The sequence below is a fragment of the Nelumbo nucifera genome, chromosome 7, assembly GCF_055504915.1.
Source record: "Nelumbo nucifera cultivar China Antique chromosome 7, China Antique-T2T, whole genome shotgun sequence".
Lineage (NCBI taxonomy): Eukaryota > Viridiplantae > Streptophyta > Magnoliopsida > Proteales > Nelumbonaceae > Nelumbo > Nelumbo nucifera.
Genome location: NC_142655.1, coordinates 15,839,213 through 15,855,694, shown reverse-complemented (window position 1 = coordinate 15,855,694; position 16,482 = coordinate 15,839,213). Strand labels below are relative to the sequence as shown.

Here is a 16,482-nt window from a genome sequence, read left to right as displayed (position 1 = left end):
CATTCCACCGGGTTTTGGAGAAGGCATTAAGGAGAACAAAGTTTGTAGGTTGAAGAAAGCACTATACGGTCTCAAACAGTCTCCGAGAGCATGGTTTGGAAGGTTTACAAAGGTGATGCTTAGTACAGGTTACAAGCAAAGTCAAGGTGACCACACATTGTTTATCAAACACACAGCCTCAGGGGGAGTTACTGCTCTATTAGTCTATGTGGACGATATAATCGTTACTAGGAATGATAAAAAGGAGAATGAAGCATTGAAAAATTGCCTTGCCAGAGAATTTGAGATAAAAGACTTGGGGAGACTAAAGTATTTTCTCGGAATTGAAGTTGCACATTCTAAACAAGGCATCTTTATCTCTCAACAAAAGTACGTTGTTGATTTTTTGAGAGAAACAAGAAATATAGCATGTAAACTAGCTTCCACGCCTATAGATCCCAATCATAAACTTGGAGAAGCTAGCGAGAATGCAAGTGTAGACAATGAGATGTTCCAAAGACTAGTTGGAAAACTCATTTATCTTGCCATATGTTGTAAGTGTAATAAGTCAGTTTATGCATAATCCCAAAGAAGTTCATCTGCAGACTGCTCATCGAATTCTGCACTATTTGAAAGCCAATCCAGGGAAAGGAATTTTATTCAGAAGGAATGGGGGACTGGCTCTTGAAGCATATACAGATGCCGATTATGCAGGATCTCCAGTAGATAGACGGTCCACTTCTGATTACTGTACCTTCTTTGGAGGAAACTTAGTCACTTGGAGTAAGAAGCAAAATGTAGTGGCTCGGTCAAGTGCAGAGGCAGAGTTCAGGGCTATGGCACAAGGAGTGTGTGAATTACTCTGGTTGAAGATAATTTTAGAAGACTTGAAGATTCCACGAGAAGAGCCTATGAAACTATATTGTGACAACAAGTCAGCCATCAATATCGCTCACAATCCTGTTCAACATGACAGGACGAAGCACATTGAAATTGATCGACACTTTATAAAAGTGAAACTGGACAGCAAGCTGATTTGCACTCCCTATGTATCTACAAAAGGACAACTGGCCGATGTACTTACTAAAGGGTTCAATAGTACAGACTTTCGTAGAATTGTAGCCAAGCTGGGAATGGAGGATCTCTATTCACCAGCTTGAGGGGGAGTGTTGGAAAACGTGGGGTTACTGGTATAGATGTATAATTGGTAGTTAGCATCTATATTTGGTAGTTGTGTAAAAATAGGAATGTGTGAATATGTATTCCTAGGATTGTGGAAAAGTATAATCCCTTAAATATGGGGATTAAAATTGTTAGTCCTTTAATTATAGGGATTGATTTAGGAAGATGTTTTCTATTTATTGCAGCAGCTTACTATATAAATATGCCGGTTGGCAATGGAATGATAAGATCAGTTTTTACCATTTCAAAACAAAAAGACACATGTGCCCCTTCTTAAGTGAGGGACACTAGTTCTAACATAATATTACACATCAGCAACCCCAACATAATTATAAAGACAGAAATGCCCCTACATACTCAACACTAACACTCCCCCTCAAGATGGTGAGTATATATCATATAATCCCAGATTGTTACATATGTAGTCCACTCTTCCCCAACTCAACCCTTTAGTAAATAAGTCTACCCACTGGTTCCCTGTGTTAACATATGCAGTATCTATCACTCCACTTAGCACCTTCTCTCTCACAAAGTGACAATCAACCTCTATGTGCTTGGTTCTTTCATGAAACACCGGATTAGAAGAAATATGAACTGAAACCTGATTGTCACAGTAGAGCTTCATTGGAGTGTTAACATTGTATCCTATCTCCTGTAGAAGGTTCCTTAGCCACACTAATTCACAAGTAGTATGTGTCATGCTTTATATTCTGCCTTCGCACTGCTTCTCGCCACGACTGTCTGCTTCTTACTTCTCCATGTCACCAGATTACCCCCAAGAAAGATGCAATAGCCTGTGGAAGATCTCCTATCAAACATAGAACTAGCCCAATCAACATAGAACCAACCCAATCAGTTTATACATGAATTGACATACCACACTAACCGCAAATGAAATATCTAGCCGAGTAATGGTTAGGGAGTTCAATTTACCTACAAGTCGCCGGTATCTGCCAGGGTCTTCAAACACTTCACCCATATCACTGCTCAACTTAGTGTTTGTTTCCATAGGTGTTTCAGCTGGTTTAGCACCTAACAAACGTGTTTCTTCCAGCAAATCAAGCACATGCTTAGACCTTGCTACTTCTATCCCCAAGAAATATTTCAATTTACCAAGGTCCTTTGTTTGAAAATGTTCCTGCTGAAAAGTCTTCAACCTATCAATGCCCATTTTATCATTTCCGGTAATAACAATATCATCTACATACACCACTAATAGAATTTTTCCTGCCTAAGAGTCATGACTGAAGACTGAATGATCAACTTGGCACTGTTTCATACCAAACTTCTTTACCACCTCACTGAACCTACCAAACCATGCTCAAGGAGACTGTTTAAGCCCATAAATAGCCTTCTTTAGTCTGCATACCTTACCATCCTCCCCCTGAGAAACAAACCCCGATGGTTGTTCCATATAGACCTCCTCGAGCAAATCACCATGCAAGAAAGCATTCTTGATATCAAGCTGATAGAGGGGTCAATCATACATAGCAGCAAGAGATATCACAACATGAACCAAATCTATCTTAGCAACTGGGGAGAAGGTCTCTATGTAGTCAATACCAAAGGTTTGGGAGTACTCTTTTGCAACCAGCCTACCTTTCAATCGCTCTACACTACCATCAGGTAAGTACTTAATAGTATAAACCCACTTACAACCGACAGCCCGCTTCCCAGGAGGAAGAGTGGTGAGGTCTCAAGTATGATTATGAGTTAGAGCTGAGAGTTCTTATTCCATTGCACGGCGCCACCCTGGAGTGGGTGAAACAAACTTGGAAATAGAATGAAGGGTACAAGTGTGTTTACCATTCCGCAAGGCAATGGGAAGATCAAGATCAAATATTGGGTTTGGGGCTGGTGTGGGGACAACTGCCGGATTTGTCGACGTTGATGGAGCTGGAGGAGGAGCAGCCAGTACATGTGGACGATGTGTATACACTTGACGAATAGGTGGTCGTTCAATGGGTGGTGGCACTTGAGGCAAGGACTTGGTCACAGCTGGAACAAGAGGAACAGAATCCGCAACTGGAAGAGGAAGAGGAGGAGGTGATGAGGATGAAGAAACATCACCGGACCCCAAGAAAAATGGAGTAGACTCAAAGAAGGTAACATCAGCACACACAAAGGAATATCGAGATCTAGGATGATAACACTTATACCCTTTCTGGGTCCGGGAATAGCAAAGGAAGATGCACTTAATGGATCGTGCATCTAACTTGTCCTTCCCGGGGCCTAGATTATGGAGGAAGCAAACACACCCAAAAACCCAAGGAGAAAGAGGAAATGGAGGCACGGTGGGAAACAAGGTAGTGAATGGGGAATGACCATCAAGGATAGACGTGGGCATCCGATTAATCAAGAAACAAGAAGTAAGCACCGCATCACTCCAAAAGGGTTTGGGAATATTCATGTGATGCATGAGAGATCGAGCTGTTTTCAAAAGATGACGATTCTTTCTCTCAGTCACCCCATTTTGTTGTGGGGTGTAGGTACATGAGGTCTGATGTATAATGATATGTTGGTCCAAGCATTCTTGAAATGATGAAGAGAAATATTCACGGCCATTATCGGAACAAAAAATTTTAATGTGAGCACCTAATTGGTTGCGAATCTCAGCATAAAATTTTTGGAAAATGGTAAACAATTCATTCATTTCTTTCATTAAATAGAGCCACGTCATCATTGAATAATCATCAACAAAAATGACAAAATATCTATATCTATTGTATGATATCACTTTATAAGGACCCCAAACATCTAAATGAACCAAAGAAAAAGGACTCGACATACGGTTATCAACTATAGGACTAAAGGGGACATGATGATGTTTCCCCAATTGACACGACTCACAATCTAAAACATAAAGTTGAATCAACGAAAGAACCAAAGACTTCAAAACTTTCAGTGAAGGATGACCAAATCGACAGTGCCACTGGAGAGGAGAGAGAGATGACTAGAAAGTTGTTGATGTTCTTCCACCACCGTCAAGATAATACAATCCACCAGCTTCATGCCCTCCAACAATCTTCATCCCCGTCTTGAGATCCTAAAAAACACACGAAGGGTAAAAAGTAATAGAGCAATTGAGTGACTTGGTCAACTTACTAACAGACATAAGGTTAAACGGAAATTTAGGGACATACAAAACTGGGGATAAAGGTAAGGGGGTCATGTTAACATTGCTAACACCACAAATAGAGGATGTGGAGCCATTAGCAAGGGTAACAGATTGTGATGTTGAACAATGAGAGAGGGAAGAAAACACACCTGGAGTTCCAGTCATGTGATCGGAGGCTCCATAGTCAATAATCCAGGGATTGGGTGTGGATGTCAAACAAGCCATACCTGAGTATGCGAGAGTAGTCGTGTTCTGCTGAGATGTGGACTGGACAAACCTCTCATACTCATCATGGGGGACACTCATCATCTCCTTCCCGGGAACATCTGTGGATGTAGGAAGCATCTGATCAACTGAACGACTCTCCTGTCTGAAGTTGTTGTCACTAGTCATAGCATGATTGGCCCAAGTTGAGGGTAGACCATGCAAGTCATAGCAATAATTAATGGTATGTCCATCCATACCACAGTGAGTACACCTCATCGGACCCGAATCACGTCCTCTGCCATGGGCTCCCCCTGAATCTCTACCTCCAGTACGACCACCACCACAATTATATGTAGGTCCACTACCACCACTCCGGTCATATACCAAACCATTGCTACCACTACGACCAGACTGAGCTCCACCTCTAACCCCACGGCCCCTCAATACTACAAAGGTTGATCTATCGGAAACATTAGAGTTCTCAGTAAATCCAATGGAAATCCTTCGAAATCGAGCAAACACCTCATCTAAGGAAGGGAGAGCTGACCCTCCTAGTATTTGAGCCCGCACTGGTTCATACTCAGATTTCAGCCCCACCAGAAATCGAGTCACATCAAGTTGTTATCTCTGTTGTTGCTGAATTTTGACATCAGAAGTGAGGAAGTGATAAACATTCAACTCATTACGAATGTTTCTCATACTAGCATAGTACTCCTCAAGACTCTGATTCCCCTGTTGCAGATTATAGTATTCCTGACACAGTTGATATACTTTGGTTGTATTGTCTTGACCAGAATACAACTTCTTAGCATGGTCCCACACATCTTTGGCAATGTCAAGAAACATGAAATTTACATTAATCTTGGGTTCCATATTGTTCCATAACCACTTGATAATTTGTGCATCCTCTTGTTCCCAGTCATCATACTCATGAGAATCAATGGAGGGTTTTTCCTCCCTTATGTATTTCACCTTCTTCTTTTCCTTAAGAAAAACTTCTACAGATTTATCCCAAAGTACATAATTCTCTCCATTCTGTTATTGTTGAATTCAGCACACTATACACTAGACAACACCACACACTGATCAAACTAGTTTCAGCACTTGCTATTGCTGAAGATTGCACTTTTTACACCACAAACCCTACCCCATGACTACCTAAAATCTCATCACACTATATGAGGACTACTCCCCCTTCGAATCACACTGAAAACAGCATAAACCCAAGCATACTACAATCTGAAATCCCACCATACGATCTGAAACAAACTTCTTATTTGATTCACAACAAAAAAAAATGCATAGAAATCTCTTACCTCATCACCCGAAAATCAAACCACACAAGATACCCACTGCACCACACGAATCAGCCCTCTTCTCTTCATCGATTAGGGGAGGGCTTCTTAGAAACCATAGCAACCGACCACAAACAGCACAACTGGAGGCATAGAAACCTCCAAGGGAAGAGGGAGACCACTCCTTTTCAGCCCTTTCCCTTATCTCCAACCGATGGCAAAGAAACCAAGAGAAAACCCTAGACTGAGTGCGCAGAAAACAGAAATCTGGGCAGATCTGAGTTGCTTAGTTGTGCTCCGATACCATATTATGATTCGGCCTGCCCTTGAGTTCTGTTAGTCTGATAACAGCCAAGAGGAGAGAAGAAGAAAGAAGAAAGAGAGAGAGAGAGAGAAAGAGAGAGAGAGAGAAAGGAGAGGAGAAAAGTCTGGTTCGAATGAGAGAAAATTACTTCTCCCATTCGGCCAGATATGTTTTATATCACTAACATAATGGAAAAGACACATGTGCCCCTTCTTAAGTGAGGGACACTAGTTCTAACATAATATTACACATCAGCAACCCCAACATAAGTATAAAGACAGAAATACCCCTATATACTCGACACCAACAGGTTCCAATCAAATTAATTTAAATTGCATGAATTTATATTTGTAAGTTTTTTATCAGTATTTATATTTATATTTGTAAGTTTCACAAACAAAATCAGAACATATTTTATCAGAAAATGGTTTAGATGTAAGATTCAATCAGAACCCTTGATATCCATGATTTGAATCATGAATCCTATTGTAAATTGTAAGATTTTTACTACTATGGCAACAATAACTAGTGCCCCCTTAGAATATACTTTGAGTTTTGAACTCATGGTACTCTGGTAGAATGATAAAGTATAAGTGGTTAGATGAATAGTTACTTTTAAGACACACCAAGTTACCTTTTGCATGGTATGTGCAGCACCGCCACCCTAGCAAGAAAAGAGAAATTAGTAACTAATGTAATCAATGTTAAATGCTACAATGGAAATAAAGTGAGAAGTATTTCAACCTTTAATAAGTTTTTATTTAAGTCCACTTCGTCTACACCATCAAATGCAATGTCGATGTTATTAACATCATTCAAATCAACCTGCAAAGAATGAAAATCATAGAAAGCATATGGAAAAGGGGAAACAACTTTTATTTTCATTGTTCTTGAATGCTGAAGTATCAAAAACAAAGCTCACAATAATTAAAAAAACAATAAAGTCAAATGAAATAAACAAGTTTCTAGATGTTTCCTGATTACAACTTACAGTTTTCACACCGAATTGCCTAGCCAGAACTCGTGATTGATAGTTTGCCCCAACAGCAACAACATCTTTCAACTGAAAGAGATAAAAGAGGCACAACAAAATCATTGATAAGATCATGAGAACAAGTTGAACTTTGGGCTGCATTACTACACTTTAGTTATCATAAATCTACCTCATTGTGGCTTAAGCAACCAAACTTTCAGTGTTCTAATCTACATTCCATAATCATTTCTGTATCTCAGAAATTTAGTGGGAGTCCCAACAAGTTCCTTTGGCAATAGAGATCCTTAGATCACCTTCTGATTGCCATTCCCTATGCATTTTGTAAATCTTTTTGTAACTTTGAATTTTTATCATATAAAACTTATACTTTTAGAAAGACCATGTAACATGGTTCTATTCCTGCAACTTCAAATCAACCATAGGAGATAGAACAATGTCAAGAACTGAACCAGGTTTAATATTTCCTAGGTTATAGACAAAGAGTAATATCGTCATTTTAAATAAATCTAACAAAGTTAACTAGGCAGTTTAACAATATGAGATTTCCTAGAAACCATCAATGTTAACTAGGGGTGGCCACGAACCGAGCTTCTCACGAGCTATTCGAGCTTGGCTCGGCTCAGTTCAAACCGAGCTTTGAGCCGATCTCGAGCCTGATGTATAGGATCGTTTGCTAATCAAGCCGAGCTCGAGCCAAGTGAAGCTCGACTCGTGAGGCTTGTGAGCTTAATCGAGCCTAGTATAATAAATAATATTTTTATATTATATATACATATACATATAAGAAATAATTTTTATTATATATATAATATTCTTATTTTTTAAGTATAATAGTAAATAATTTTTATAATTCTTAATCTTTTGTATATAAAATAAAAAATATTTTTATATTTATACTTTTTGATTTTAGAAAAAACTTGGCTTGCAGTCGAGCTCAAGCTGAGCCAAGCTCGAACTTGTGAGCTTTGAATTGAGCCGAGCTCGAGCCAAATCTCTAGCTTGAATCGAGCTCAAGCTCGAGCCTAACACAATTTCAGCAAGCCGACCTCGAATAGCCAAGTATTCAGATCGGCTCGGCTCGAATCCACCCCTAATAGCCAAGTATTCGGATCTAGTGATGCCAACCTCATAGTTTCGTCTTTCTTTCCTTCTTTTAGTTACATATATTCTCATTGTCCGGCTCTTATAAGAATGTCATTGTTCCCTTTCACCCTTAATGCTTATGTAACAGGCTTGTCCACCATAGAGCTCCTAAACATGGTTTCAAATGTTGCGAAATGTCGCTAATGTCGCCCGACATATGTCGATGTCGAGGCTCATCGACATGGAAATGGATGGTAATATAAAAATTACATTATTTCAATCGACATTTCCTATATTTCGGAAATGTCGACCAAACCGGTCCAAATAACCAAAAAAAAAGATAGTTTTTCCTATTATGTCAACTAATGTACATTAATGATATAATATATTAGTATATTATATTATTATAATACATTATATTAATCATTCATCAAAAAAATATAATACATTATATTAATATAAATTATTCCATTAATAATTTCTATTTAATATTTCAAATAAAATATTTATAAAAAAGAATTAGCAAAATATAAAAACAAAAGAATAAATTAATTGCTTTATAATATAAAACATAAAATATTTTTCAAGTAATAAAATATTAACTAGTTAGTATTTTTTAAAATATTTATTAAAATCAGAAAATGATTATTAAATTATAATAAATCATATTCTACATTTAATACAAAAAATCAGAATAAATTTATTATATTTTATACTAAATCATAATTTATTATAAGTTTAGTATTAAAAATCATAATAAATTCATTAAGTTTTATAAGAAATCAGAATTTATCATAATCTTAATACTACAAAAAAAGAGAATCAGTTTATTAAAATTATAATAAAACATAATGTATTATAACTTTAATATTTAAAAAATCAGAATAAATGTATTTCTATTTACTAGTGTGAAATAAATATATTAGAATTTATAATAAATCAGAATTAAAAATAAGAAAAGAAAATATCGGATAACCTTGTAAAAACATCAAAATGCATAATAAATCAGTAAATCATCATTTACTAATTTGTTATTGATCTTAGTTTCTTAGCTTTATATAATGGTTGGGAATAAGATAATAGTCTAGAAATATGTATTAATGCTTCTTTTATCATTTTACAAAATACCATTGCATATTTCCACATATTTCATAATATTTCCACAATGTCTCTAATTTTTACAATATTTCCCCTCGACATTTCCGACATATGTCCTATATTTTGGTAAGCAACATTTTCATCGACATCGACATTTTAAACCTTGCTCTTAAATAACAAAAAGGCAAGATGCAACACCCAAAAGCTCTACTGATTTTGCACAAAATACTGTTTTACAATGTCTTTTTGTTATTTAAGGCCCATGATTCGAGAATTGCTCTCATAAAGGTCAAAGATATGTATTAATAGAATAGAGAAAATATTTTTGAGAAAAGATAACAGGTTTCATTAATCAAGGGAGGGATGTAAATGAGATGTACAAGGCCTTGTCAACAAAAAACAAAAAACAAAGCCCACTGATAGTTTGGCAATGTATGTGCACTATACAAAAAGTCCCTTCCCAACCCAGATTTTGCTAGGACATCTGCCAACTGGTTTAACTCTCTGGTAATCCATCTAAAACTGCACTGCTAGTAAGAGGAAATCTCCCAAATTTCTAACAGGAGGTGAGAGAGCTTCCAAGGATCAGGGATCTGTCCAGATGCCCAATTTATGGCACTCCTCAAGTCTCCTTCCATTGCAATGGAACTAAGCTGCTATGACTTGGCAATTCTGAGACCTTCAAGCACCATTTGATCTGCCTTGGAAGGACCACTAAAATCTCAGGCCAAGTCACCATTTGATCTGTGCAACAGACCGCCTATTCCTGCCGTGGAGGAGCCCTCCGAAGTCTTCCTGAAACTTCCATCAAAGTTCAGAATAAACTCACTTTCTTGTCTTGTGGTGATTTTAATGGGAGGCAGAGGATGAAAAGGAGAGTTCAACAGCAGAATTGGCCAATTTCTTTGCAATGTCACTCCAATTGATACCATCAAAGGCTTTACTGTTCACCATCCAGCTATTAAGATTAGCTAGGATACAACCTCTAGGAGTCTCCAAGGAGGAGTATTTCTCTATTCTATCTTCTCTAATAGAACAGAAAAATATTGAAAAAAGATTGTGTAACAAGGATATTTATCAAAAGATTATGAATCAATCCAGACCCGTACAAATTTTTACCATGAAAATATAGACTTGTTTTACACTCTATTGCATTCATTCCCCATTTCACTAAACTGTCAGTGATACATTTTGCTTTATGAAAATCATCTCAAAACAGTTATATATATATATATATATATATATAGAGAGAGAGAGAGAGAGAGAGAGAGAGAGAGAGAGAGAGAGGACCTCTGGGAGACCTCCCCCTAAAATCAATAAGGGACATTTTTTTCCATTTATTATTGAAGCAGCCAAGGGACAGCATAATCTTGCATAACCTTCTACGCCAAATAATTTACAAGAATTACCATGTGAGAAGAGAATAAAATGCTAATAATGATGAGGGTGGAAGATGAACATCAGTGTCAAGATGGAGCATTCATTTTATGAGAGAGGAAGTTACTAGATTATCTTCTGCAGAGAAGTATGCTTCAAAAGCAAGTGTTTTAGTTTGACAGATTCAAAAAGCAAGATCCATCAGAAAATCTTGTGTTTGATGTGTAATGATAGTATAAAGAAAATGTATTATGATGATCTGAAGGATGATTTCCTTATCTAGAAAAAGTATGATTACTACCTCCACTTTTTGTGACATATTCTTCAGTAATATAGAAACCATGCATTGTACAAAAGCTGTTAATCTGTTATAATGAAATTGTGTCGGTTTTTTCTTACCCATTGGTTGTCCTTTATAAAGCATTTCTGTTTTGGAGTGGTAAGTAATTAATGAGGTTTACAAGCCAACAGAATTTACCTGACACGATTGATAAGTGTTCGTGTTTACTGTGGTCTTTTGAAGTCCTTTACAAGATTTTCAAGATAGATTTGTTGCTTATAAATATCAATTTTTAATTAATCTTTTCTTTTTGACAATCACCAAATGATTAAGCTTCTTTCTTTTCTGTCTTGAAATTTAATTAAGATTTCCTTTTTGATAATTACCTGTTGTTTAAGTTTCCCTGTCAAGAAAAAGAATATACATGAACAATTTATATTACCATACTTTTAGTTCTTTATCCAGTAAGGACATGTCACGGGGCCCTGGCATACCAAGATTCGAAGTATCAATACAATACACCCCATATTGTATTGGGAATATCGTTTCATATCTTGAGGTGGTCGATACGCCTATTTTAAAGGCTTTTTCAGATTTACGGTTTTTAAAACATTAATATTGATATTGGTTACGACAGATGGCCTGTCAAAATATCAGAACAAAACATTAAAAAATAATCAAATTTTGTGTATCAAGAATGTGATACTGTTATGGACGCCTTCCTAGTCTCCTATTTAAGGAGACCCCATTATTGAATGAGATATCGAATATTCAGTTGAAGAAGTGAGGTAGGAGAGTTGGTGATCTCTTGAACAAATCACCAGAGGCGCCAAGATAGGTTCATCAAGAGCAGGAAGGAACAAGGGAAAACAAGAGGTTTTCCCCGTGGACCGACCCATGACGAGATCCTATTCCCGGGCCCTCAATAGATACTTTGAACCATGCATCATACCAATATCCACATCCATGTCAGAGTCCAAAATTTTTCAGTGATTGAAATTGGTTCAAGCCATGGCCTGAAATACATTACATCCAGAGGGCACCCCTATGATAAATTGATTTGGCAGCCTCACCTTTCCTTTTCTAATCAGCCTCCCAAGCTCTTCAGTGGCAAGTGATGCAGTGCTTCCTGTGCCAAGCCCAACTACCATTCCAGGCTTGACTAGTCCCACGGCTTTCTTAGCAAGAGCACGCTTTAAAGCATCCTGGGCTTCAGGGTTTGTCGCTGAGGTACCACAGCCAATGCCAATGTTAACATGTTGTCATCACAAGAATGTATTTGCAGTCATAAAAAGTGTTGCAGGTTTTTCTTACATATTTACACATCCACGTACACAATAACGTATTTAATCATCTCCAAAGCATCAAGTTTAGAAGGGTTGAAGTTTGTCAAAAAAAACACAAGTTTAGAACAGGGTTAAATCAATTTAGAACTAATGGTATCCTGTTACAATCTGTAATGATCAAAGATTCGGATGAAAATTGATGATGGAAGACAATTATTATTCAGAAGCGCACCAAAGTAATAGCTGAACCTAACGATATTGACATGTTTACTAGTGTAAGGACATAGCTATACATATAAAGATCCCATGGTTAAGCAGTTTCTGGTATTCATAAGTGCACGTAACATAAGCAAAAGCAGAAGTGCTTCCAAATCAAAACAAGCTGAAAGTTTGAAATTCGAATAGAGAGCAGACGGAAACCAAACTCAGTAGCCAAATATGTAAAGAAAATAAACATCCATGAACAATGCTTCAGAAACCAAAGTTATATTGACACAAAATTCAAAACCGAAACACCGATCACGAAAACAAATCCCTCAAAATTTTAATACGGTTTTGCACAATCCGCATTCATTACTTACACTTAAACTAAACCCCGCATTCAAATTTGGAACTGTCGACTTCGAAGAAGCAAGAGTTAGGGTTACTGAGAGTTTACCATTTTGGGAAACTGCAGAAATGGACAAGCTTAGACTCCTTCTCTTGGAGTCACTGGACTTTGTTCCATTAAAGGGAGTACGGATGGTATTGGGGTAGAACAGAGACTTGTCGCCCGATGTTAGCTGCTTAAAGGAAATGGCACCTTGCATTGCAGAAACCAAACTGAGCCTAATATCCTGATACTTTGGGTTTCAGGATTCACAGATTCTACAAAGATTGAAGAGAAGAAACTCTAGTTAATTATAGGATTCAACCCGCACTGAACTTCAGTGCAGAGATTAAGATAAAACACCATTAACAGAGAAATTATTCAAGGAAAGAGAACGAGATCGCCCTTGTGATTATCAGTGCCACGAAAGAACTCTCCTCGGCCGCCCACGTGTCCTAATTGTAAAGGACACATCATTCACTGGGTCCCATCTCATGGATTGTCCACCGTACACTTGCTTATTTGGGAACATAATAAAGGAACAAAAATCCATTTGAAAAGACAAAGGCACCACCATTCAAAATAACTAATAGATTAGAATATGCAGTGGTAATTTTGTCTTTTTAGTGTTTTTCTTGATTTATAGCTTAATTCCACGTCAGCAAAAAATGCCAAGAAAAGACTGGTGCCTAGCAATAAATCGCTCCCAACTCATTCCAACTTTGGGGCCCAGTGATACTGATGTGCGGACACAGATCATGTTAAAACGTCACCCTCGACGTATACACGACTACACGAGTGTTTTTAGGGCGGAAAACGGATCGGATGGAATGGGATACGGGCAAACCTTTCTTCATTTAAATTTGAAATCGAATCAAACCTTATCCGTTGAATTTATGTCGAATTCGTATTGCAAATCCGGATCTCCTGCCCACGTTTAACATGTCACAGTATTATTCAAGGGGAAATGTTCCCAATTCATGAGGTAGTGTGTTGTGGGTAGACGTGGGCAGAGTTTGTGTGGGCAGGACATGAACAGAGTTTGTGCTGGTAGGAGATCTGGACCTCCTACCCACACAAACTCTATCCACGTATATCACAGCCACACATGGAAAACATTTCATCCTCTACATAGTATTATGTAAGGGGAGATGTTCCCAATTCATGAGGGGTAGTGTGTTGTGGGCAGATGTGAGCAGTTTGTGTGGGTAGGAGATCCGGACTCCTCATGAAGCTAACTCATTGCTCCCTTCTCCCTCTCTCATTATGACACCTCACCATGTCTGGCCCACCCCTCTTTCCTCTATGTTTATCCCTTTGGATATCCCTTCTTAAAACTATTCCTAAAATCTATCTCTATCAAAATCTAATCTAATCTAACCAAATGGCACCACTATCCTCCACTTTCTCCTAAATTATCTATAATTCATATTTTTCTCTTAAATTATCTCTAATTTAGTAGAGATTCTCTCCTAAATTATATCTAATTCCTATCTATCCTCTCCCTCACTTTTCATCAATACTAATAGAATGCCCCATGCGATGCACAAGATATTTGGACCAATGAATGATACTACAACCAGATAAAAATCTTAAACAAATTGGGTGTAGCCACTTGTTTGATTCTTCACTCGTGTTAGCGTCGATCTATTTGATTGTCCTAAAATAAAACCATACTTCAATTACTTCATCATAGTTGAGTGTGAGTGGTAATGTTAAAAAAAACAAAATTGACTTAAAACCAACGCTTTCGAATCGCTGTTAACCCGGACGGTCAGACCATTCAGCTCGAGAACCGTCCAGGCAACCGGTTTTGTTTTTACCCCAGACCTGGAATCTGGTAAAAAAACATTGAAAAAGTCAACAAACTGTTGACCCGGGTGATCGAACTATTGACCCGTTCAACCCAAAATCTGTCACTTTTTATGATCCATAAAAACTAAATTCAAATTGCCTAGCATGCCAACATTTTGGGTTTTGATTGAGTTATACTATGTAGGATCTGAATAGGTATTATTTCCAGGCTAGATCAGTAGGATTAGGGTTGTTCATAAGAAGGCCCAACCCGACCAAACCGACCAACCCGAACCGACCCAACCCGAGTCGGTCAGGTTTTCATCAGCACCGGTCGGTTTCGGGTTGGCCAAATTCATAAACCGATATATTGGGTCGTTTCGATTTTCTTGTGTGAAAACCGAAACCGACCCGAACCGAACTGAACCAATTAGTCGTCTTCTAGTTCGGTAGTTCCTACTTAACTAGTCTTCTAGTTCCTACTTAACTAAATTGTATTTATCCTAGTTTCTATAGTCTTTTACACCAAATAGGCAACCCATTAGGTAATTACAATTAGAATTAGGTGTCATTTTTTACCTATATTAGAATTTAGAAAGTTTCTTGAAATATAAATATTTCAGCCTTCTTTCTATAAAACAATTTGACTTTCTATTTTATTGATAACTTTTGTCTTCTATTAGAATTAGGTGTCCTTTTTTACCTAAGTTGTATCTAATATAGTTTTTATAGTCTTTTACACCAAATAGGCAACCCATTAGGCAATTACAATTAGAATTTAGAAAGTTTCTTGAAATATAAATATTTCAGCCTTCTTTCTAAAAAACAGTTTGACTTTCTATTTTATTGATAACTTTTGTCTTCTCTTCTATTCTCTAACTTGGTCCGCCCCCCTCAAGTCCTCAACTCAAGACATCATTTGATTTTTGAACTTGGCTCTCCCAACTCTCCCATCTTCTCAAATAAATTTCCTTATAGTTCTAGGCTTCTCTGTCCTTTTTGTACAGGAGCAAAACTGAAACCGATCCAAACCGACCCAACCCGAATCAAACCGACCAGGTCAGTTTTGCCTATCAGTGGGTCGGTTTCGATTTCCACTTCAGGTAACCTGACCAGGTCGGGTCGGTTGGAAAAACCCTAGTAAACCGACCCAACCCGACCCATGAACAGCCCTAAGTAGGATCGGTGCTTGATAGTCAGAAAGGGACAATAATAATGAACTACTCTTTCTCTACATGTTTATTAGTTGGACTTAATTCAATTAGGTGGATCAGGTCTGTGATACCCACAATCAGGCTTTACACATCAAAAGGAATAAGTAAATTAACATAAAATAAATTTTCCTAATTCACCAACTTAGTAAGATTGAATGTTCAATTATAGACTTTTCAAACCAGCTACATTAACCACTATTGAAAAATCACATGAGTTGAGTAAACTGTCATAGAATAAAATTAACCTATTCAAAGGTAAGTTGAACGATTCCTCAAGAGTTAGGATGGTATCAGAGCCGGTTTGACCAAGTGGTCTAGTGTTGCATTAGTTATGAATGGGTCTGTGCTTGGTGTGAGTGGGTGTGTTGGAGAAGAAAACATGTTCAGGGACTTCACCTACCAACTTAACTACTTAAGCTCTTGTTGTTTTTGTTTTATTTTTTTTTTATGCTTAAAAGCAGAGAAACCCAAAAAATGAGCTAAAATAATACTTGAAAAATAATTTATTGTTTGTGGTTTTCAATTTTTACTGAAAATGAGATGCTCATATTAGAAACTATAAAAGCATTTCCAACACTGAGCATATACGGTTTGGATGGTTTTTTAAGTGATCATTGTCTCCAAGATGCAAAAGATGTGGATTTTGTCAAAGTTTAAGCTATTAGAAAGAGGGGAAAATTGA

At 37.4% G+C, this 16,482-nt stretch overlaps 1 protein-coding gene across 2 annotated transcripts in view; it reads right to left on the bottom strand.

Annotated features, from left to right (window-relative positions):
- LOC104607784 (uncharacterized) overlaps positions 1-13,175 on the bottom strand; it is a 30,395-nt gene extending 17,220 nt beyond the window's left edge. For both annotated transcript variants that reach the window (XM_010273479.3, XM_019199519.2), the window contains exons 1-5: positions 12,862-13,175; positions 11,991-12,142; positions 7,077-7,148; positions 6,830-6,910; positions 6,720-6,749 (exon numbers count right to left, since the gene is read on the bottom strand). In XM_010273479.3, the coding sequence (XP_010271781.1) occupies positions 6,720-6,749; positions 6,830-6,910; positions 7,077-7,148; positions 11,991-12,142; positions 12,862-13,012 (486 nt within the window). In that variant the 5' untranslated portion in view covers positions 13,013-13,175. The remainder of the gene's footprint in view (positions 1-6,719; positions 6,750-6,829; positions 6,911-7,076; positions 7,149-11,990; positions 12,143-12,861) is intronic.
- Between the last annotated feature and the right edge of the window lie 3,307 nt (positions 13,176-16,482).